The sequence below is a fragment of the Typopeltis vanoorti genome, chromosome 6, assembly GCF_054136105.1.
Source record: "Typopeltis vanoorti isolate ZY-2024b chromosome 6, IOZ_Tvanoo_1.0, whole genome shotgun sequence".
Lineage (NCBI taxonomy): Eukaryota > Metazoa > Arthropoda > Arachnida > Uropygi > Thelyphonidae > Typopeltis > Typopeltis vanoorti.
The window spans coordinates 37,191,603-37,217,742 of NC_143554.1; the positions used below are offsets into that span (position 1 = coordinate 37,191,603).

Below are 26,140 nucleotides of genomic sequence, written 5' to 3' on the forward strand. Positions count from 1 at the left end.
TCTTGAGAATATCCCAAGAATGTCTACACGTGTTTTGTGGACTCGGAGAAGGCATATGACCAGGTTCCTCGGGATAAGCTTTGGCAAGTAGTACAGGAGTATGGAGTGGATGGCCAATTATTAGCTGCCATCAAGTTCCTGTATGAATGCCCAGAGTTTTGTGTCAGGGTAAAAAGCACAAAGTCTGAACCTTTCACAGTCTCCATTGGCCTCTGCCAAGGGTGTGTTCTGTCACCCCTCCTTTTCATAATATTTATGGAATGGATTGATAGGCACAGCCGAGGCAGTGTGTGTCAGAATTGGAAAATGTAGCATTGGATGTCTGCTTTTTGCAGATGACCTAGTTCTGCTTAGCTCTTCCACAGATGACCTCCAGCGGACCCTGGATAGGTTTTTGTAGCTGTTTGTGCAGATGCCGGAATGAAGATCAGTGTGGCCAAAACTGAAACATTTGTGGTCTCAAGACAACCATCCCAGTGCACTCTACATGTAAGTGGAGTCCCAATGAGGCAGGTGGAGAAGTTTAAATGGCTTGGGTCCATATTCACGAATGATGGAAAATGGGACGTAGAGCTAGATACTCGAATTGGCTTAGCAAGCTCAATATTGTGGGAGCTTAGCCGTTCGGTAGTATTGAAGCGGGAGTTAAGCCAGAAGGCAAAGCCGGCTGTCTTCAATACAGTCTATGTCCCCATCCTCACCTATGGTCATGAGAGTTGGGTAATGACCAAAAGAATGCGGACACGAATCCAAGCAGCTGAAATGAGGTTCGTTCGAGGGGTTGCAGGGCTGACAAGACTCGACAGAGTCAGGAGTTCTGCAATTCGGGAAACCCTCAATACTCATCCATTGCTTCTCCGTGTTGCGAGATCACAGTTATGTTGGTACGGGCACCTGGTCAGAATGGCACAAGAGAGGCTCCCTCAGCAAGGCCCTCTTTGCCAAGCCAGAGGGTGGATGGCCACGTGGAAGGCCATCCACCCTCTGGATGGACTCGCTGGATAGATTATATCCAAAACCTTGGGTAGACACGTTTGGGAATCTCACAAGAACACCTGAGCTTGGTGGCAGAGGATCGTGACCATTGGCAGTTCCTCTTGCAGCTGTTGCCCCACAACCCAATTAGGAAAGGTGGGCCTTGAAAATGTATGTATGTATGTATGTTTGCTTCTAACTGGAGTTTGTCCACAAAAAGCCATTGTTTTAATTTTATCTATGGAAATTTTTATTCCAAACTATTCTACTGTAATGTTTAAATTATATATTGCCGTTTGTAAATTGTCTTCCTTATCTGATATTATTACCTGATCATCTGCAAATAATAGCATATTTATTTTGTTATTTTGGGAAATTTCTATACCTTGATTGTTTAAGGTGTTCCACTGTATTAATATTTCATTAATGTAAATATTGAAAAGGGTTGGAGACAGAGGGCATCCCTGTCTTACTCCTTGGTTTATAGATTGTTTTTCAGACAACTTTTCATTTATTTTTATTTTTATTTCATTATCTTTTATATATTCAATATTGCACGTAGTAAAATATTAGGTATATTTATTCTTTGTAATATATCAAACAGTATATATCTTTTTACTTTGTCAAATGCTTTTCGTACTCTATAAACAAAAGATGAGTTTCAAAATTAAATCCTCTTCTTTTTTCTTTAAGTAGTTTTAAACAGAAAGCAGCATCCATTGTAGAGCATCCTTTTCTAAATTCATTTTGACATTCTAATAATATTTTTTAATTTTTCAGTAAATAAACTAATACCTCTGTAGTTAGCAGGTTTTGTTTTATCCCCTTTTTTAAATATAGTTATTGCTATGCTTGTATTCCATTCTATTGATATTTGTCCATTTGTATATATTTTATTTAAGAATTTTAGTAATCTTTGATGAAATTTTTTTCCCACCAAATTTATACAGTTTGGAGTTTATCCTATCTTCTCCTGCTGAGTTGCCATTTTTTTTATTTTATTTAGGTTGTCTTTTAATTCTTTCATTGTTATCATATCATTTAAGATATTTTGTAAGTTTCTGTAATTATTTTTGATGCCAGTATTATCCATCCAAAGATCTGTAAAGTAATCCAAGAATTCTTTTACATCTATTTCACAATTTATATTTGCAGTTTCTTTTATATCTGCTTTCATGTGTTTTAGTATTTTGTATGCACTGGGTCTTATTTTGTACATGTCATTTTCTAGATACAAATTTTTCCCAGCTTTCTCTGTGTCTCTCTCTTGTTTCTCTTTTGGCTATTGCTCGTCTTTTTTTATATTCAATTTCATCTTTTTGTTTTTTTGCTACTTAACCATCTTTTAAAAGCCAGTTTTTTATTTTCAATTATTGTTTTTATCTCATTGTCCCATATATGTAATTTTTTGTGTGTTTCTAGACTTTCATATGCTGCTGATGCGATAATTTCTTTTATATTATTCGATTCTTTCTCAATGTCTTCATTTTCTTATATTTTTTCTAAGTAGTTATTAATCCTCTGTTGGTATTAAATTTCTTATACTTGAATCATTTAGTATTCTTACTTTGTAATTAGGTTTTGTTTCTCTAGTTTATTTTATTGTATTTTTTGTAGCCAGTTTGGTGGAAATCTTAGTTTTGCCTGTACTAAATAGTTATCTGTGTTGATTTCTAACCCTCTTCTAACTTTAACGTCTAGGAAGAGATTTGCTGCTTTTTCATTTACTATAAAGTAGTCTATTATTGATTTTTGTCCTCTTGCACACCACTGTTGGTTCTCGAAATTTTTGTATATTATTGTTAATTTTTTTAATTCCTATTCTGGCATTAAGATCTCCAACTGTAGTTATATGGTCTGTGTTATTTAATTTTTCACATATTCCTTATAACTCTTTGTAAAAGTAATCATTTTCTTCTTTTTTTCCTTCTTCAGAAGTGTGAATATTAATTGATTTATGGATCCAAATCATTACACCAGCTTTTGCATGTATTTGTTTGTCCTCTCCACTATATATAATATTGTAGTTAGCTGTTTCTTAAGTTTCTTTTTTGTTTCTGTAAGAACTGCAGTTTCTATATTTTCATCATTTAAAATTTTATCTAATTCTTCTTCTTTATGTGCTATGCTTCTAATATTCCATGTAGCATATTTCACCATGTTTTTCTTTTTCCAATGTTTCTTAACCTTTTCCAGTTTGTGGTCATTTCCCATGTTTTCAGTCCAGTTTGAATTTCGTTTTGACTTGAAAGTAATATATGTTTCCCTATGTCAAGTGACTAGCATCATGATAGGTATCCTAGTGGTGGGGCTGCCACCTTAAGACTACTAGGCTTGCTTTTTTTTTTTAGTAGATAGTGGAAACTACAGTTTGAGAGGAAAGAGTCACTCCCCCTAGCCCTCGTATTGCTCTAATAGCACTGGGGGGGGGGGGTAGGAAGTAAGAGAGAGTAGAGGGGAAAGAAGAGTAGTAGACCAGTCTCCAGATATGATATATCAAGTGTATATTGTACGAAGTAAGATCAGGTCTAGCCTGGGTATCTCGGATTTGCCATGCCCATACTCACCAATGTGAGCCCCTGAGCATCTCCTCTTATATCCTGTCTATCCTTCCTAAAAATACTGTACACTTGATACCAGTTAGTATGTCTGCTTCTAATAGCCTGGTCTAACTGATGCCTACAATACAAGGACCCAGTATATTAATCACAGCAGCAAACTCTACTCCTTTGTTTCTGATGCTCCTAGCATTCGTAAATGGACATAATAAGTTACCTGCATGCCCTTTTGTATACTCTTGCCCATTGTCCTCATGACTCAGTTTGACAACTTGCAGATCTCTGTTTTTATCTAGTTCTCTACTTAAGCAGACATCTTTACACATGCTTGATAGGTCTGAATCAGACAAAAACAGAATCATTCTCTCTCTCTTCATAGCCATTTCCATAATAATAACCTTTCCCATCATTAACACACTTACCTAACATTGTTGCTTGTACAGATTTTCATGATTCTTCTCATCAAATTCAGTTTCCCTTACTCTCTATGTTAGGCTCTTATCAGTTAATAATTTTTCAAAACTTCTGGTGCCAAATGCATTCAAATGTGGGTTGTCTCTTCTATACAAATCCAACCTTCCCTCAACCTTCCTCCACATATCCAAAAACTTGCATTCATTTCTTCTGCACAGCCTATGTATTGATGAATCATTTGCCATCATAGTTATTCATTTCCATCATGTCTAGGTAATAACGATTTTGCTTTCTCACTCTTCACTCTTGCTTCTTCCAACAACCTTTTCATATCATTTGTCCTTTTTTAGAACAGAGTGTTAAGTAATCTATACACAGTTACCATCAATGACATCAAGCTTACGAGGTGCTACCCAAAAGTTCAGAGAATTTGAATTGCACGTGTGAACTTGCTGTAGCACTGCTTTCTGCCGCTATAAGGGACAAGCATCAATCTTTGTAACGTATGTTAACAGCCGGCAAACTGAGAGGCTGTATTGTCAGGTTACTTATATTTTCATAACATAGTATTTTATTGACTCTGTGACTTTCTTCAACTAAAATGGCAGATTTTAATGAGCAAAGAATCTGCATCAAATTTTGGTGATAATGCTGTGATCCAAAGTGGAAGTGCAATGTCAAATGAATGCTAATCTTTTTTTTTTTTTTTTTTTTTTCACCTCAAAGTTATTATCACAAGGAATTCCTCCCCCAGGGTTAAACTGTCAACAACGGCAAGTTTTATTGTGGGATTTTGATGCTACTAAGGGAAAGCATTTGGCTCAGACTTTCGGACAAATGGAACCACAACTGGGTTCTCCACCATGACAGTGCACCTGCCTACACATTACTCATTGTTCTACAGTTCCTGGCTTCCAAGAACATCGCAGCCATCACCCCCAATTCACTTGACCCTCCCTTCCCCTGTGAGTTTTTCCTGTTCCCCAAGATTAGAATAAAATTCTGGCTGAAAGGACATCATTTTGACATGAATGAGGAGATCGAGGTAGAATTGCAGGAGGTGCTCAACACATTCACACTTGAAGACTTCCACAGATGCATAGAATCATGGAAAAACTGCTGGCCTCACTGTATACGTACTCAAGGGGACTCTTTCCGAGGAGAGATTTTTTTTTAATGGTCAGATTCTTCCTAAAAAAAACTTTTGGCTAGCATCTTGTATTATGTTAGTGCACTCATCTTTGGTAAAGCATTGACTTGTGATACTTTCCCACTCCAACTTTTATTTAATATTCATTTTGAGATACAGTAGAATTTATGTGAACCAATGACTTAGTATTTGCTTGCAAGGGCAATTTCTGGTATAATTGAGAAAAAGGAAAAGAGTGTGGGGGGAATATATATATATATATATATATATATATATATATATATATATATATATATATACACACAAAATAGAGTAAGGAAGTAAGTTAGAAAGAGGGGTTAGAGGAAAAATTTGCATAATAGACAAAGGAGTTTGTGGAGCTTTATCATTTCCTGATGTACACTTTAATGAAATATACAAGATACTACAATAGTGCTATGTAATGAAATTTAAATTATGATTTGTTAAATTTTATATTTGGGTCTCCTAAAATAGTTCTGACAGTCAATATGTTTGTGTTTTCCTCTGAATCTTTCCTGTCATTAAATATTAGTTTTACTAACCTTTCCTTGCCACTGTTATGTTAAATGACCATACAACTTTAGATTAGTGCTGCTTACGCATTTTTGAATATGTAACCATTCAAAAATGTGTAATACCAAGTTCCTTTCTAATACCTCCATTTTTATTTAATATGATTCAGCTATTGATGTGATTTATTCATTTCCTAATTGTCCTTAGAATATATAGTCTCTAATCTGTAGTAAACTATTTTATTTCTAATTGAATTTTCAGATCCGTAAGTTAAAATCAGTGCTTACTGTTCTGACTAATTTCTCTTTTATTCTGTAAAATTTTTTTCAACTGTTTCTCTGTCATATGCGATCCACTTATTCTGTTTTTTTTTTCTGTTTCCATATTTAATTTACCATTTATTTTAATAAATTATGGACTACTACTGTGTTCTTAACACAGTAGTATGTTTCGACCTCCATATTAAGGTTATACATTCATATAAGGTTATCATCTGGAGTACAGAGAGATACACACACCAAGACAAGCTATATCACAGCAATTTACACAATTATGCCAAAGTGACAATGATATTATTGGTCTACTTGCCTGTCCTATAGTGGGAGAGGGGTGAACTACATGAAACCTTATAATCTACCCTATATATATATAAAATGATAAGCTTTTTATGTAACGTTTTTGTGTCATGTTATTTGAAATGTTTTGAAACTCAGGGGCTACTCTGAGTGTCGAGTCATCAGAATTCAAGGAGAACCGGCCTACCAGTCCGGACCTCGGGGGATGGAACCCCCCTTTCAACTTTTCAAAATTCAAGTCATCAGAATTCAAGGAAAAACCGGCCTACCAGTCCGGAACTCTGGGGGGGGAGACAGAGCCCCATAGTGTGTGTATATATATATAAAACATGGTTGGAAAACAAATTCTTATTATCTTTTAATACAAGAAAAGTGGTTGCCTACTCAGTAATTAACATAAGTTTAAGGCTAAGATCCTGGAGTACTACAATTTATAATGAACTCTTAGAACAAAGGTTATAACCTTTGTTCTAAGAGTTCTATCTATATGGATAGAATATGTGCCATATTCTGTCTATATGGATAGAATATGTGCCATCCATATTCTTGAGATTTTTATACCATTGTTATTGTTAAGATTAGGATAGTTGAATAGAATTTTACATGCCTCCTTAAATTTGTGATCCTACCGTGTTTTGGTGGGATGTGAATAACGAACAGGTGCCTCTTTAGTCAGTTCTGTGTTTTGCAGTCAGTATTCAGGGTATTATCAGAAAGGATAGATTTATCATAGTTATCAAATTTTATGTGTCATTTATGTTCCTTTTTTTGGATGCAAATTGTCCATTCAGTTTCACCTATATGAGGCAACTTACAGGTGCATTATATACAAGTTTACTTAAAACTAAATAACTCGGCCTATCACACATCCGTATAAAACAAAACTTCAACGAATTAAATTATTAATTAAAATTTTTTTATAAAAATGATTTATCTTTCAGCAACAGTAATGACGAATTAAATAAGTATATTATGTGCTTAACTATACTAGGGTTTTGAATTCCACCATGGATATTTGTCTTTTAAGTTGGAAACTATGTAAAAAATACAAAATAAATAAAATAATAAAAATAATGATTAAAAAAACTCCTTAGTCAGCCCTGTACTGTTGTATTATAGGTTTATAACCTTTCATAAATGGAAGACACATTAAAAAACATCTATAATCCTTAACTTAATTCTTATGTCATCTTTATAATCTGATTCCTTTTCTCTGATACAGTATTCTTTCCTTCACCTGTAAACTTTTTCGCTAGCTCCCTTAAATGTTTCTTTGTATTCTCAAAGAACAGATGCTTATTTACTTCACAAACACTTCCTGTATGTTTTTTTTTTTTTTTTCAATTGCCTCTAAATTCTTCAGACCACTATGACCTGATTTGTTTTATCTTTGCGGACAACTTTGTCATGTGCTTCTCTTCTAAATCATTCACTCACTGTTTTCTTCAGGTGTCTAAGATTGGTTCTTATTTTTTAAACTCCTTCACTTTTTTTCTAAACAGCATTTGTATGTATTTGAGTCTACAGTTCACCTCTCAAAGCCTTCTTTCTTAATTATTTTGTTTCTTTAATACTTCATACAAATTTTCTTCTTTTTTTTTTATCATTGTTTCAATTTTTATCCTGATCTAAACAGAAAGCTTATCACTTTGTTTTTCATTCTTGTATACTGAAGATATTGAAAATAACATAATTAGTGAGGTTTTATTATATCTTGTGTTGTATATCTCTATCTGCATTGTGAAATTCTGCACATCCTTATGGTAAAAGATGATTTTGGTCTGTCCTGAACAGATATCTTATATTTCATTTATTAGTGGATTTGCTCCTTACTCTAAATTTTTTCAGAACATTTCTGTTTCTGAGATTCATTTTCTACTCTGCTGTTTAGATTTCCAACAAAACCAGCTTTTCCTTTTTTTTTTTTTTTTTTTTTTTTTTTTTTGTCATGTGCCCTTTCTCTTTCACCTTCTACAAAATGTGGTATTCTTTTTCTCTCAGGATGCTTCTTACTACACAATTGCTGACAGTTTATAAATCCTTAATCAGCCCAACCTTGGAATACTGCTCACACATTTGGATGATGCTCCTTAAAATTGCTATCCAGAAAAGCAGTCCATTTAATTGAACCATTTCTCTCACAAATTTACTCTGTTTATCTCTTCTATTGGTATTTTCCATGGACATTGTTCTAGTGAACTGTCCACCATCATTCCTCTGTTTTCTTCCAAAACTGAAAGAACATAAGCAGCTGTTAGTCAACATCCATAATATGTCTAGCTTGAAGCTTTACCATCTTATCTGCTTCCTCATTTACTCCATCTACCGCTATTCTTTGGAACAGCCGTGTTCATTTTGTCTTTCTCAAAGAAAAAATGATGGAGGCTTCAGCTGTTCTAGGAGTGTGCTAGGGCATTCTTTGTTTCTTCTAACTTTTATCCACACATGGCAGTGATATGTTATAAGTCTTACAACCTCCATGCATAATTCTGATATATATATATATATATAATTTGTAAGACATAGCACTTATTATTTATTGCTTGTTCTTTCATGTGCCTATATTAAAATTCAAAGGTTTAATGATACCTTGTGCAATTTTTTCACTTTTACTAATGCAGTATTATTGTTTTTTATTACTTAAAAACGTAAATATTTACTTTCATATTATTTTATGAAAGTTACAAATAACTTTTATTATCATTATTTGAACTTTCAACAGGATTTTTTAAAATTAAATCTTATTGGGGTGGTGGGATGAATTCACTATCCTTCTAAAACTATTGTTGACTTTAATATAGCTGTATTTAAAATAAACAATAGTTTTAGGAGGATACTGAATAATGTTTAATGAGAAAACACATGGAGAAATGCACTTCAGCCATCAGTATCGCTCTTCGAAACATGTCAGCAATGTAAAATGTAATGTGGATCATGCATCAGCCATCAACTCACACATTGATCAGCTTTTTGGAAACTTTTACCTATGATTTATGAGACTGCTGCTGATGGTTTGTGACTTTCACTATTGTGAGCACAGCTAACCACACACACATTGAGTATGAGACTGGAAACTTGTGAACAAAATGTTTTTCATGCACACAGTCTGTAAATGTCCTGAAAGTTAAGAAAATCAAACATGAAATGTAAAAAGTAGATGCTCATTGTGACAAATCTCTAAACAAAGAAATCGAGAGAAATAATAGGAAATCGTGCTTTGTCAATAGAACACCTGAAAAATTGCATGAAAGCAACATGGAAAAATATAAATATAAACAATACTTAGGAACATATAAATTAGAAGAGTGTGAAATTATAAAAATGATGATGCAGAATTAATGTTCAAATTTTGAAATGTTTACATTAGCTTAAATTAATGTCACTTACCTGAAAGCTTCATAATGAACTAAATATGTGCAGTCCCATTATATCACTAAATTTCAAAAATATAGGAAATCCCCGATTTCCTTATGTGTTACGTTCTACAGACTTTACATAACTCAAATTTTATGTAAGTCAGATTTAACCTCCCCTTACTTGTTTATATATTTGCTTGTGTATTTGCAGTATTGCATTGATATGTTTTAAAGGTTATTTTTGTTGGTTTCATTCACAGAATGCACACAAATTATGTTTAAGCTTGTAACTGTTAGTGCATATTATTATAATAAAGTATGAATAATATATGAGAACATTGGAAAAAAATGTTTAATGTGGCCATTCACCCTTACATGTGAAATTTTTAGGAGGTGATACAGTGGTTTCTTTTTCATTAACAGTCAATAACAGACTAAAGGCATTGTCTATTTCTCTTTGGACCTAAGACCATGAGGCATTTTCATCCATCTTCCAACTGCTTTGACCACCTTCATATTGGCATTAAAAATGTCTTGGCCATTGTTATCCAAAAATTTTCATCACAAACACATTGTTACAAGTGTCATATAAGAGTGTTTGTTGTATGTGCATATATCAAGGGGAATTATTGTAGACATTTTTAACACCTGCTGTGACACTTCAGAAATTTCTGAGCATGCAGCAGGACATGTTATGTACCTGCTTTAAAATGTTTTGAAAGATAATTATCAGATAAATACTACAAGTTTTTTTTCTCTCCATCTCTCTTTTTTTTTTTTTTTTTTTTTTTTTTTTTTTTTGTGAGGTGCCTCACTTTTTCCAATCATGAATGTATTTTATCTCAGCATACATAAACACTAAAAATTATAATATTGATTTCTTTGTGCCTTCCATAATGTGGAATACATTTGTGTTCACAATATGTTGCACACGTATACACCATATAGACTATCTGCCTTGTGGATGACCACTGATAGGTTCCATGAGAATCATGTTTGTGCAGAAAGTAAAATTTTTATAACTCAAATTGTTTTCATAGTCCTTTCAGAATAATTTACATAAGTCAGGAACCACCTGTAATCTGAAAATTAGTCCTTGCTTATCACATTACAATGAAAGTATCTGATTATCTGGGAACTTACATGATAATTGATGAAGTCAGTATTGGTCAGCCTGCAAGGATAGGCAAAAAGTAATTACATAGCTGGTATGAACAAGTCGTCTTCCTAATTGGACAGACACAATGATTGATATCTGGCATAAGTTGATATTCTTCTTTTAGATCTACAAACTAAAGAAATATGGCAGTATACAGTATTTCTTTCATTTGAAATTTAAAGTTATAGAGTTTGTGTGAGCAACAGCTCATTTGGTTTTTATTATTATTATTATTATTATCATCTGAGACCTCCAAGGAATCAAAGCCTCATCGAGGGAGGCTGTGAATCACCCAAACCAGCTGTCATACCTCCATTAAATTCATTCACACTAGATACACTAACTGCTCTCTGGGAAAGAGACCATTAAGGCATCATGGCATGATGTCTTAATGGTCTCTTTCAGCACTACCTAAGTCTTAACAATACTAATTGATACCTCAGAACTGTCTTCCATCAGGCATTGTATACGTTTGTAATGTTTTGTAATTTGTATTTTATAGCTTATTATATTGTTTATTATGTTACTTTTTAACTCATTGTATTTCCCCTCTTACTTTGTTATTTTCATGATTGCTTGAGCTTGTACAAAATGCCTATATGCTCTAATCTGTAACTCACATATAATTCTATTATTTGACCTTAGTCATTTCGTAATCTACTTAGCTTACTCTACCCCCCCCCCCCCTCTTCATGCCGTAAAGTATACTCTCACACGTGCTAGTACCGTAGACTTAGGAAAAGCTGCTTGCTGGGACCAAATCCTTAATCTATGTTGCTATAATTCAAATGTATTAATCCTTATAAATTTATTTTTGTTAACGACTGCACCATTAAGGATCGTGTGAAAGAATTTTCTATCTTTCCTTTACATACAAGAGAATAATTTAGCTAAACACGTATAATATCCCTTAAATCAATTTTATCTCAAGCAACTCCGAATTACTCAGTCTTGGCTGTTACTTTACTTAGGTCACACAGGTTCGATTAGTTTTTGTGAGACAGTGCATTGCCTAACAAAGATCAGGCAAGTTATTAACAAAACCAAACATGTTTATTCTTCTTTTGCAGCTTTTCCCACTTAAGTAGGGTCGCTGTTTTTGGAGGAGAATTAGTTAGAATAAACATGTTTATTCTAACTAAGACAATTAATATACAAAGGAAATAGAACATATCACGTGCCTGATTCTCCACACATTCATTAAAACAATTCACTTAAAGCATTAGACAAAGAAATTATTTACACACAACTTATTAGACACATGGATGGCTTTTAGCACACATAACCTTACTCTTGTTACTATTAATATAAGGCAAAATTATACTAATATAAGCCTTATATTAATATAAGGCAAAATTCTATACACATTCTAAGCATTATGTAGCACAAGCACTATTCAAGTCTACAGTATTCTTTTAAGCACATCCAAACCCACGTTCGTCTTTCTGACCTCTTCAACACATTATGCTGTTACGTCGTTGCTTTCTCTGTATTTTACTTTATTCTATCTCTAATCAGCCTGCTATCTAATCTACTGTTGTGCCTCTTAAATATTAATTCAGTACTATTTCCTTTTCGGATACTGGCAAAATTTATTTTTATGCTGCGCCAGCCAATATCCTATAACAGAAGAGACTCTTGTTCAGGGAAACAATTCTAAATTCAAAAGGGATACACACAATAATTAATCTTATGCTAGCGCCGAGCAGATTCAGTTAACCATTGTGACCTGAATCTCACTTAAACTACAATATCTAAATTCCTTCCTGCCAAAACGTTCTATTTTATAAGTGGTGGTTCGAATTCGTAATCAGGCATAAACTCAGGTATAAGGTACAAAACATATTTATTGGAAAAGCACAAAACATTTACATTTAAGAAAATTCAAATATTCAATAGAACAAAACTCACATTAAGTCAAGGTTTATACTAAATCACATCAATGAAGTTGAATAAGTATAATAAAATTAGTTTAATCCTTTATCCAAGTGTGAGCAAACAAAGTTTGCGCCTGAAGTATCTTCAGGACTAGGGTAAAGTGATACAACACCAGGGCAACTCGTTGCAAAGGTGGAGAAAGCTACCAACACTCCTAACTCAGTATCTCCTATAATGCAAAACACATCTCCTTGCGGATATGTCTAATGTTATGCATTAAAGGAAGGGCCACTACCCAGACTAGTTTCGACCTTTATTGAGGTCTCTTCAGTGGGAGCCAGGCCCTAGTGGAAATACCAGGCAGAAGCATTAGCAGGTCATCTCTACCTATAGGAGTTGCCAAATGGTGTGCCACCCTTTTTTAATAAATTACTCTGGATTTAGAGAAAGATGTTGAAAGTTTATTTTTTCACTTCGTTAGAGTATAATAAAATTAGTTTAATCCTTTATCCAAGTGTGAGCAAACAAAGTTTGCGCCTGAAGTATCTTCAGGACTAGGGTAAAGTGATACAACACCAGGGCAACTCGTTGCAAAGGTGGAGAAAGCTACCAACACTCCTAACTCAGTATCTCCTATAATGCAAAACACATCTCCTTGCGGATATGTCTAATGTTATGCATTAAAGCAACTCCTATAGGTAGAGATGACCTGCTAATGCTTCTGCCTGGTATTTCCACTAGGGCCTGGCTCCCACTGAAGAGACCTCAATAAAGGTCGAAACTAGTCTGGGTAGTGGCCCTTCCTTTAATGCATAACATTAGACATATCCGCAAGGAGATGTGTTTTGCATTATAGGAGATACTGAGTTAGGAGTGTTGGTAGCTTTCTCCACCTTTGCAACGAGTTGCCCTGGTGTTGTATCACTTTACCCTAGTCCTGAAGATACTTCAGGTGCAAACTTTGTTTGCTCACACTTGGATAAAGGATTAAACTAATTTTATTATACTCTAACCAAGTGAAAAAATAAACTTTCAAGAAGTTGAATAAGCTAAATCCTTTAATCACGAAAAGGTAAGATTAAGTGTAAGCATAACACTACTAGGTTATAATTTTTTTCACAAGTTTTTCATTGAATACACATTAAACACTTTCATTAATACTCTATCAATAACTATCTTAATTCTAAATCTCATTAGTCAAGCCTAGTCATTCTCAATCAAAATGCTGTCTATCAACAATTCTTCTTTGTTCCACGGGGTTTAACTAATTCAATCAAATTCTCACTTAAAAGTTCTCTAGAAAATGTCCTTAGCTTATGGTATACACAAAATTCACTTTCTTCAAAGCGATCTTAACATAGAATGAAATTCTTTACATTACCGGATCCTTTCTGATTGTCATGACGCTATCACATGTAGATCTGGGTTATGTTCCTGTATAGTTGTCAGCAGTCTCTGCACCTGGCGATTCACTACGCTATCCTTGAATTACATCCGGACTTTGGTGTGTTTTCTACCGCTTCTCAGGAAACTTCCTCCGTTCTCTTCAATGGGACCTTTTTCGAAGGTTCGATTCTGCATAGGCCGTCATATCATGATCAGCTTCGCTTGGAAATCCTCAAGCATTCTCAGGAATAGGCCTCATCGTCCGACATCGTTGTAATCGACCTACCGCTCTCTCACGAATCACCCACAAACCTCCCCAAGTTGGAATTCAGGAACTGAAGAATGAAAAAGCCCTGTAATATGGCGCGCATCATCCTTTATTCACCTTTTCATGCGCCCTCTAAGGTAGTCATTCTGACGTCACTTTCCGCGTAGGTACATCCTCTGGCGCTACACTCGACTCATACGGATTACATATGATTATTTTGGATTACTACTTATTATCTGTTTGGAAATTTCGTGATGTACTAGACAGCTTAATGGGATTTACAAATAATTTAACAATTCCCTTACACAATTCTCACTATTCTAACACAAAATTCTCTGCTTCTGAGTTCAGTTATACAGGAATAAACTTCAGTATATAGCATATATAGAATACATATTATCACATGACACGAGGAAATTTTTATAATTATGTGCTGATGTGCAGGTATCTCCTTAATTAGTAATATTTAGTATGTTAAATCCTGAATAAAGAATTTACTTGTAAAGTTCTCCATTCAGGATCTAACAATGCCATTAGTTAAACAGAATCAACATCTATCGTCTGTACGTACAATCTAGGCTATTAACATAAATCAATCTACTTACAAGCTCACACTATCATGTACAGTCCTGGATCCAAAAGGGTTAAAGGTGAATTCTGCTGACTCCTTTCTTAATCTTGCGCTATGGCTGTAGTGCAAGATTAAGAAATTAGCGCAATCTCGGGCACTATCCGGTAGTCTCCTGACGATGTCAGGAACTGGTTCGGCTGGGACAAATCAGCATGCACGTGGATGTACATTCATCGAAGAATTTTATGGAAGGATATCTTGAAATACAGCCTTTTCCACCAGCGAATTCCCCATGATCTCCAGAACTACTGCTCACGGGACTCCGACTCTCCTCCTCCTTGAAAAGCTTGCCACAGGAACAAAAAAAGATAGAACTTTCGACCCTCAATCTCTGCTTTTTATATCATTTTCCGTCCCTTGGCCTTCCTTCCAAAACTTCCCGGATTTACTGGAAGCGCCCTTATCACCCATGTTAGGTGATAAGGGCGCTTCATTATGTTAAAAACCTAACATAAAACATTATGTTAGGTTTTGGCAGCAAAACTCGTATAATCCGGTGACCTTTGAGACTGTTGTTGACCTTCAGTTTACTAGCCTAATCCTGCCTGATCATTTTAGTTAGAATTGCTTGTGGTTCTACATTCAGTTATTCTAACATTATATTACAAAATTTATTACAGTACAGTAGGTTACATACATTTCTAATTATATGTATTTTATGGCCCATGTAAAATCGATATAGGTGAAAAATATTTCTATTTTTCACCACAAGAGATTTTATACCTTTTCAAGTTTGTTATGGATTCAGGATATTAGCTGGAATGGAAGACTACAAGCAGAGAAGGAACTGGAGTGGGCTCCCTACTTTCTCCAATTTAGAACATCTAGAAGAAAATATTTCTAGCTTAATTCTAAAACCCTCTCTTTGCATCTGTTATAAAGATACTTCTATCATTTGGATGAACTTGCATCAAGAATTGGATGTCTCTTACGAAAAAATACATGACCTACACCCCAGAATTAAATTTACTATAAATATAGAATCAAATGGAACTTGATCCTTTCTTGAATTCCTCTTAAAAAGAGAAACAGATGGCTCCCTACCATTCATCAAATGTCAGCACAATCACCTCTCACAGAAATATTGTATCATTAAATGCGTATTGTTAAGAGCACAAGCGGTGTTCCTCACTTGTGTCTTTTACAACAAGAAATTTTTACCTATGAACAAACCTCCTCTCTTGATGACCACCAAAAATCATTAAAAAAAATAGTAATAAAATAAAATAAAATAAAATAAAATTGTGCTGATTTTCTCCTATTTCTGCAAGAGAATCAGTTCTATACAATACCTATCCCATTAAAGTCACCTCTGACAGTGTTGCTCATGTCCTAAAGAAATTTTAATTTGCTGGCATGTGTGTAAGCTTATATACCAGATCAGCTCTGTTACTTTCCCAAAAAGTAAGTACAACAATGTTACCAAAATTATATCAGATTTCTTGTAATTGCAATTTCTGTCAGAACACCAATCTTACAATGAACTGAAAAAACACCAGAAATCTGGCCTTGATGAACACTGAATTAACAATAGGATCATCTGCAAAGAAGCTAAATTACTTATACTGAAGCAATTGTAAATTCAAAGTTGTTTTTTTTTTCAGAGAAAGTGCTGAGGTTATTCTTTACCATTCAAAACTCAATCTCAATGAATGTCCATGCCCAAAATTTCAGAAATTGTTATCGGTAACTGTATTAATTCATTATACAATATACTCTCACCACTCTGCTCTCACAGATACACACAAAAGATTCAATTCTTCATGTGCCTGCATTGTTATTTTTGAATTTCCCATTCACTTTCTAACACTGATGTGTTATGATACTTAAACCGAAGTATTGATATAATTAATTATAATTTAATAAACATTTACGCTTTTTTTGAGATCCAATTTGCAAGAAAAAAGGCAAGACATCATTTTTGATGACCTTGAAGGTGACAGGTTGTCCTTACCCCATTGAAGGATGGGTTGGAGATCAGTGGTCACAGCAATGGTCATAGATAAGCTTGAAGTTTGGGATAATGTCTGTGTACTATCATATCATAATTATGTGTACTTCATAGAACAAAACGTGAGATGGAGTAGATGGAGAAACACCTGACGGATGGTATGATACAGACACGAAAGAAAGAGGAGAAAAAGCAGAGCATGAAAGAGCAAAAGCATGAAAATAAGGATCCACTTTTGTATGGTGATTCATTGATATGAGGAGTCCTTGGAGAGTGTGACAAAATCGTGTTTTCCTGGAGCTAAGATAAAGGATGTCAGTGATGCTGTTAGGATGTAGACAGTTAAGGTACTTTTCACCTTAGATGTTTATTTTGGCTGGTACAAATGATTTAGCAGGTGACAAGTGTGGTATGCAAGAAGACATGAAAGAGTTGCTAGTGTATGTGAAAAAGAAGAGTGAGAAAGTAAAAGTTATGAGTCTATTGCCATGGTATGGTAGAGGTAAGCTGAGATGGAGAGCTATGATCACGAATGAGTCAGTGTGTAGATTGTGCAGGAGGAATGGTGTGTTGGATGTGGATTTGTGAGGTGAGTTTGATTGTAGGAAGAATTTATATAAGGTGGATGGCTTGCATCTCAATAGATTGGTACCAGGAGTCTTGAGAAAGCGTTGTTCAGTGAAAGTTGAGAAGTACAAGGTCATGGAAACTAGAATGTTTAAGGGGGTGTGTGTCTCCAGGCAGCCTAGAGGTTAGTAAGTGGGAGAGTCATCTCATGATAGAGAATGTAGCACTCCAGGTTAAATTTAGTTTTACCAAGGTATATGGGGGAGGTTGTGGGATGAAGGGGTATTGTAATTTATGTATCCTAATGCCAGAAGTATTCGAAATAAGGTTGAAGAGTTTCTGGCATTGGTTAGCTCATTTTGACCAAAAGTTATAGGCGTTAGTTAGTGAGATGTGGTTGACCAAGGATGATATGGTCATAGGAATAGAATGCAAGAGATATAGTATCTTCAAAGAAGACAGAAGAGGATGGTTGTTAATGATAGCACAGTAATTAAAGTCAAAAAGAGTTGAAGTCCATCAGGGGGGACAGGGCTTCAGAGGATAATTCATTTGAGGCTGTCTAGTGTGTGTGAGTGTGTGAGATAGAGGCCAACAGGACTAAATATGTAATTGGCTTCTGTTATAATTCAGGGAGTATACGGGAGAATGTAGATGATATGCACTCATAAATGAGCATGATGAGGTACAGGTCGAGTGATTATTATGGGGGATTTCAACTATGGGGACATAGATTGGGAGAAGGAATAGTCACAGGCAGGGAAGGAAATGGAATTTATATAGCTGCTGAGAGATAATCACCTGAGACATGTCATGGAGAGGTCATGAGGTTTAAGAGTGCTAGATCTGGTCATTGCATCAGAGAACTTAACACTAACCAATCTAGCTATTCTGCCTCTGCTTGGAGAAAATAATCATGTAGGCTTGATCTGGAAGATTGCCAGACATGCAGAATTTTCTATTAAGAAGGGATATATGTGGAATTACAAAGCAGATGATTATGTCAAGCTTGGGGAGACAGCTTTCAGAAAAACAATGGCATAAGAATTTGGCGGGGAGAGATTAGGTGGTCAAGGGATGTTTGAGGAAAGCAATATCTGAATGTATACCTAGAGTCCGAAGGATAAATCATACAGGAATTAGATGGATGCAGTGGTGCACTCAGGATTTAATCTTGGAGAGGACCGAGCATTCAAGATATAATCTTGGGTGTGTGTATGTTTGGGGGGGGGGGGGGGGTTTGAGTAGACGATTTGAGAATACACACTAAGCATTAATTTGAGAAAACACACTAAGCGTTAGTCAGTCTATGGCACGGGCAAGCATGATTTTTCTCCCGGAAATGCATGTTTTTCATTATACAACAAAGTAGATAACTTTGTTGTATGCCAAGAATTGAATCCATGGAATGAAATAACATTTAAAAAAAAAAAAAAATTATGTAACTTAAAAATGGAGTGGTAAGTTATGCAATATGTGGACTGCTTGGGAAGGCCAGATAATTAAACAGCATAAGTTTTTCACATACTGCCCTGTTATGTTTACACCCATTTGGATTTCTACCAAAAAAAGGATAGCACCTTCTCACTCTAGATAGCTATGAAAAAACATACAGAATTCAGAACAATAACTGAGTAATAAGCTTATTATTTTACAGGAGTTTTAGTCAGTATCGCAACTGTACTTTAGTGATATGTAGTACTACTAGAGGACGATTGTCGCTAAATGGATTTTATTGAAGCTACATAGAAATACAAAGGAAGTTAAAAAGAAGCGGAAATGATGGTTTTGAAGCTGCAAGTCGTTTACTTCACTGAATTTGAAGGATAATCCATAATAGCTAGGCAAATGATCACACTGCTAATATGTACAACATACCGAGTTAAATATTTTTTATGTGAACATGTAGTAATTTAAATCTTATTGCTTAAGAAAAAAAAATCCAGTAATCAAGAAATATGAACAGCATATATGCTGAAGAATCAATGAGACATTGAAAAATGGAATCTCTTTATTTGTGATAAAACTTTAACAGTACTTATAATTGATAATGCTGTATAATTTTCTTAATATTATTTTGTCTTAAATCTTCTGTGCTTTCTTTCTCATTTTAATCTTCTCAAAGAAGAAAGAAAGCACACAAGATCTCCTCAAAGAGTGACTCTATGAGGTTAAAGCAAATTGTGATTTATGTAGCAAGGATGTTATGAGCCAATAAAATAAGAAACTGAAATGTAACCTGCATTTCATTTTTTTTATATACTATACAAAAGAAATTGTAGTAAGCATTTGTGAAATGTGCTTTTCACTTTCAGATATAATGTACGTGAAGATAGTGCTGAAGAAGTTATACCATATGAAAATAAAGGAGATCGAACAAAATATGTGGAAACCAGTGAACGTCAGAGCCGTAGAAGAAGCAAACATAGAAATAGTATCAGTGATCAAGAAAGTCATCACAGTCAGTCTCCTCCAAATTCCTGCCACCATAGTCGAAGTATCAGTCCACCACTGAAAGAGAAGAAAGTCCAAAAGGAAAGGCATCATGGAAAGAGCCCCAACAGTCATAATTCGTCACAGGTTAATAGCCCTGTGAGAGAGTTACTGGATGTTGATATTGGTGATACATGTGGAGAACAAAGGGATTCACAAAGGCACAAACATATGTTAGAAGGGAAAGTTGATGTTAAGGACTGTACATCTAGTATACTTTCCTCAGTGTGTCCAAAATTAGAGATTTCCAGTGACTCATTGGAAAAAAATCAACCAAAAAGTGAACTTGAATGTTTTAGACTGAAGTTGCAAGAGGGCGTTTCCTTAGAAGATCTCACACAGTTGAGTGAATCAGTAACCCAACTGGAACGGAAAAAACGTTTCTTAATTTCTATAGGAGGAGTAAATGTTAGTAGAGATGCTTCTTTGGTGACCACAAACAAAGACAGTGAACGATCTCATTTAAAAATAAAAAGTTTAGTAATAAATCGTGCTTGCATAAAAAGTAAACAAAACACTCTGCTAGAATTGGGAGAAGGTGGACTAAATGAAGAAGGTAAGAGTGACACTGAAAGTGGTGAGCTTTTGGATGACTGCACAGAAAAATTGCATACTAATGAAAGTGCCAACACAGACCTGAAATATCTTCAAAAGAGGCAAGTTCATTTGTTGCATCTTCTTGAACAGCTGAGAGAAGGTGTAAGTTCCAGTGATACAGAGGGTTCTACAGATGGTGAACGACCATCTAGAAAAAAGTTAAAACTGCTTAATTCTGAACTTTCTTTATGTTCTGGAGATTCTTCAAAAAATGACACAAAAGAAGATTCTGCTGTAATACCTGTGAAAAGTGGTGTGAAAGATCCTTGTTTGCTATTTTCCAAAGCAAAATCTGAAGTATTAACAGCTGAAGTTAGTGAAATGTGTTCTTTACAAAAATCTCTTGATACTGGAGTGATGCTCAGGAAATATTTAGATCCTAGAAAATCTACAGAACAGCAAATTGTTTCTTCTTCTTCATCGATTTCTCACACATCTCAAAAATTAAGAAGACTTTCATTGGAGAAAATTGAGTTATGTCATGAGGATAACAGCCCTATTATGTCAGATTTATCAGAAATAAATTTATCGCACTTAAGATGTTCTGATGTGTGGAGGAAACAGTGTCCTCCATGTAGTAGTGAAGCAGAAATGACAACGGATTCATCCACTATTGTCCACCTTAAAAGTAAGGAAGATGATCATTGTGTAGATGAGGTCTCATCTTCAAGTGATAATGTGGGAAATTTAAAATCTCCTAAGTCTCTTCCCCCTTCAGTAATTGATACCGTTAGACAAATTTTACCACCACGATCATTATCTGAATCGTATTCATGCCATGAAATAAAGAGGGATAGGGAGATGAGTCCTCTATCTCTTCCCTTGCCAAAGTTTGCTGCTTCACTGAGGTCTCCTAAAACATCCCCAAATCCACTGGCTTCACCAAAGGGCAATACTTCAAGTCCAAGAGCTGGGCATTCTCCAGCATCTTTACTCATTGGTAAAAGTCCATCAGCTAGTCAGATTCCATTAGAGATTAAAATTGAAAAATCCCATTTAGCAAATTTAGATGAAAAATTATCAGCGTCTACTGATGTGCCAACATTTACTCAGTCGTCTCTTATCTGTGACTCAAAGCATCAATCAGAAACACATTCAGATATAATAGCATATCTTGAATCTCCAACACATTGTTTAAAGTCCAAAGATCCAACTAGTTCCTCCGATTCTGAGAGCTCTCCCATGTCTTCGCCAAACCGTCCATCTATTGAAGAGCGTATCCGCGCTTTAGATGAAAAGTTCAATGCATGGTCAGGGTCAGCGAGATCGTTAAGTAATTCCATATCTGGGGAAACATCTCCTTCCCCCTCCACCGATTATCAGAAGTATCTTAGAAAAAGGCCAAGGTTTAATTTTTTATCATCTGAATTTCGAACTGAACCCTCAGAAATAATGAAATCCCTCCTTGCCAAGTCCACAATTTTTGACCAAGATTCCAAACGACTTGAGCATATTAATGAAAAGTATGAGCCAAAAGAAATCAAACTAGACATTTCACCAAAGACCAAGCCTTTATTTCGCACAAAGGCAGCTGCTAAAGAATTTTCTACTCCAATAACTAGTACCTTACAGTCCTTTCCTCAGCCTGTGAAATATTCTACAGTAACATTAGTTAGCTCAGTAACACCTGCCCTCTCACCTCCTGCTACTTCTCATTCATTATGCATGTCTAGTGCTGCTGCCCTGGTATCTGTTACAACACTGCAGTCGCCAGTAACAAGCACTTTGCCACCCCATGTATCTCAGACTTCTCCTCAGCACCTTGTTTCATATGCACTTACTACAACTAGTTCCCTTCTACCAGTCTCATCAGCTAATTCCTTAAAACCATCTTCAGATATTACCGAAATGGCACAAAAGACAGTGCAAGTGTCATCTACAGCATGTTCAAAATTTTCAGATACAGTAAAACCACAGGTTCTTCGAAAAGATATGTCTTGTAATGCTCTAGGAGCATTACCTTCAAAATCATGCTCTTTTTCCAACCTTTTTTCTGGTCCCATACTTTCTAGTACCAATCTAATCTCTGCGGTTAAGAAAGAAACAATATTAACTATCAGTGATCCTAGTTTGTTTCAGAGCATAAAGAAAGAGCCTAAAGAAAAAGAACAAAATTTAGAAAAGATTAGAAAAGAAATTTTATTATCTAATCCAAAAGACATTCCACAAAAAAAGGATTCCTCTGTTGGAGTATCCTCCAAAGACCAAGTTTCCAGAAGGGATTCATTTTCTAAGGATGTAAACATTAAAAAAGAAAATATATTTCAAAGAGACCCTGCAATTAAGAAAGAAGCAACTTTGTTATCTACTGTAAAAAATGATTCCAAGGATATGTTAAAAAATGAAATTCCACAAGCAACAGTTGTTCCAAATTTGATAGATACTGTGAGTGTTGTTACATCATCAGGTGCAGTGAAGCGTAGGATGTCATCCATTGATAGCAGTGAATCAGATTCTGGCAAATCATCAAAATCAGCTGATTCTAGTAGGGAGAGCCAGGATACCAGTTGGCAGAGAAATGAATTAAGACCAGAGAGTCGTGCTGTAGAACCTGAACTTAAAAGACAAAAAACAAATATTATTCTTAACAAAAACAGTGATAGATCTAGAGAAAGATCTTCATCCCCAGTGTTATGTATTAGTAAAAAAGCAGAGAAAAAGGAAAAACAGCTGAAAAGTGAAAAAATAAAACTTTTAACTTCAAAAAATATAACTCAATTTGCATGTTCTGAGAGAGAAGAGTATGATTCTAAAAGTGTTGAAGCTAAATCTGCAGACAAAGAAAAGATAAAATCTGAAACTAAACATAAAGAAAGTGAGAAAAAAAGGACTAAAGAAGGTAGGGATATTTGTAAAAGTGATATGAAAAGCAAATGCAAAGATGGGAAACAAGATAAAGACAACAAAAGTGGATCCTCTAATTCCACCAAAACTAAGAAAGATCATACGATCATTAAAAATGATAAACAGAAGAATGAACGCAGATCATCAGGAAATGAAAAAACAAAACAGGATTCTTCATCCAAAGTAGCCAAAAGCAGCAAGACAGAAATGTTTTGTAGTTTTGTGGAAGAAGAACCAGTTTATTTTTCCATGTATGATAAGGTTAAAGCACGATCTAGTCAGAATCAGAGCTTGAAAGATCAAGCAAAGGATCTAGAGTCTGTGCGACAAAAGTTTAATCAACTGAAGCAGAGCCGTGCTAAGCGAGAAGAAAAATCAAAGTCCATAGATCAAGACAGTGATAAAGAGTCAGATTCAGCCAGTCGTCGGTCCAGTGAATCAGATACCCGTCCAAAGTGTTCTAAAGGAAAACCAGTAAAGAAGAGAAAACCTTTAATAGAGAGTTCATCTGATGACGATATTCCTGCATCTTCTTTCAGAAATAGTAAAAAAGATCTAAAAGGAGATGTAAGTAGTGATTTGGGTTCAGATTCTGAGATTGATGGATTACCATCATTACGACCATTTGGAAACGCACCATATGGAAGAAACAAAGGAAGAAAGGGTGAAATGCTTGATAGTGTAAGTTCTGGATCTGAAGAGTTTTCTAACTTTTCTACAGGTAAGAAAAAATCACAGTTACGTTTTCCTGAAAAATCTGCAAAGCAAAAAATATCAAAATCTGATGATGATGATGATGATAGTTCTGATAATGAATTAACTGTAAAGTTAAATAAAGAAAAAGAACATAAGAAAAAAAAACTAAAAAAGGAAAAATTGGGTGAAATCAAGTCAGATCCAGAACTCTCAGATGCAGAACTGAACAGAAATCGCAAAGAAGAAACTAAAACTTCAAAACGTAGATTGCAGAAAGACACTGATAAACAAGATTCCTTACTTTTACTTCAAGATGACTGTACCGTTGTACAGTTTGAAAGTGCAAAAGAAAAGTTAGCACCTAGTAAAAGTAAAGAAAAAGGAGATGAGTCAAAATCAGATATAACCCAGGGAAATGAGGGGAAGCATAAACAGCCAACTAAGAAAAAGAAGAAGTCTAAAAAAGCATCAAAAGGTAAAGATAAGAAATCATCAGATAAATTAACATCTGAAGTATCCAAAATAATTGAAGAAGAATTAGAAATGAAAGCCCTCTCACCTGCACCTCTCTTACCTAAGCCTGGCAGTCCTCCAGCTGAAAAACCATTATCTCCCCCTTGTCTTCAGGCAGGTGTTCTGTCTGATAATGATTTTAAGTCAGATTTTTCTGATCTTGAATTTGATAATAGATGTTCGCACAGTATAAATTTAAATGGAGAACTTTGGCAGCACCTGGAATCAAAAACAGATTCTGATTTAGATGCATGTACGTTAAATACATCAGCATGTAGTCATATAAATCTTTCACCTCCTAAAGATCATTCTGATGTAACACAGTCTGAGCCTGATCCTGATTCAAGTCTTCCATCTTTCCTAGAGAAACTTTGCGAAGAAACTAATATGGGTGATAATAGTAATCCAGTTCCAAATTCATGTGAAAATCTAGTAAAATCTGATAACTGTATTTCTCCTTTTGATTCTTTTTTAAAAGAAAACGAGCAGTCTTTGGAAGAAAATTCTTTTCACTCTGATGGTTGTGATAAAACTGAATGTGAAAAGAATAATGGAAAATCAGAAATGCCAAATTCTGATGAAAAGCAACTGAAGGAAGAAAAGAAGAAAAAGAAGAGTAAAAAACAGTCTTCAAAGGAAAAGCGAAGAAAATCCAGAGATGAAGATAGTACAGAAGGAATATCTGCACAGGAATGTTCACATGTAAAACAGTTACTTGAACCATCAGAGCACATGTTTGGTAATTTAGCCTTAAGAGATGAAGATAGTAGATTTTCAGAAAAGAGACTGGATGAAGAAATTGCTGAAGCTGCAAGGAGACTTAAACAAGAACTCTTGGCTACTTCAGAAGAAACAAGTACTTTTGGTGATGAAGGCCCAAGTAAACGTGAGGAAAAGCCTCAGGAACGAAGATTTGAAGAAGAAGCAGCAAAAGAAACAAGAAGGCTAGAAGAAGAACTGTTTTCTACTGCAAGAGAGCCTTGGCACCTAAAGGAAGACAAAACATTTGATGATTCAGTTCATCCAGTAAGTGAAATTTGTAGTATTGAAAATAAGCAATGTGAAGATGAGGTAGCAGCTCTTAATATAAAAGAGGAAAACATTTATGTTGGCCTTGATTTAGATGCTGGTACAGGTGTTGATTCTTCTCATCCTGAGCCGCAACAGTTTCTTTCTGACCGTGATGATGCAGATAATTTTAAATTGGAAGATAAAGAGGGAGCATATGATATGGATAGTCAAAGGAAGATTGAAGACGATTTAGCTGTTTCTGCATTACTTCAAGAAATGAATGGAGAAGAAATAACAGCTCCAGATCTTACAAAAGAAACAGACTATCTTGAGCCCCTCATTGATCATCATCCAGAAGATACTATTAATTATTTATTACCTGATGAAAGCCAGAATTCACTTCAGATTGATGAAAATGCACCTGAACTTCCGTTGGAAGAAGGTGAAGATAACAAAACCACACTGCAAGATGATTTTACTACTGTTGATCATCCTGAGCCGCCACCACCACTTCCTCCTCCCCCACCACCACCACCTCCTCCTCCTCCTCCTCCTCCCCCCCCCACCACCACCACCACCACCAC

At 35.1% G+C, this 26,140-nt stretch overlaps 1 protein-coding gene across 1 annotated transcript in view; it reads left to right on the forward strand.

Moving 5' to 3' along the window:
• The window catches only part of spen (spen family transcriptional repressor split ends), a 570,588-nt gene that overhangs the window by 450,418 nt on the left and 94,030 nt on the right, over window positions 1-26,140 (forward strand). Inside the window, exons 11-13 of the mRNA XM_090393943.1 lie at window positions 19,718-22,560; window positions 22,651-23,122; window positions 23,228-26,099. Of these exons, the coding sequence (XP_090250069.1) occupies window positions 19,718-22,560; window positions 22,651-23,122; window positions 23,228-26,099 (6,187 nt within the window). The remainder of the gene's footprint in view (window positions 1-19,717; window positions 22,561-22,650; window positions 23,123-23,227; window positions 26,100-26,140) is intronic.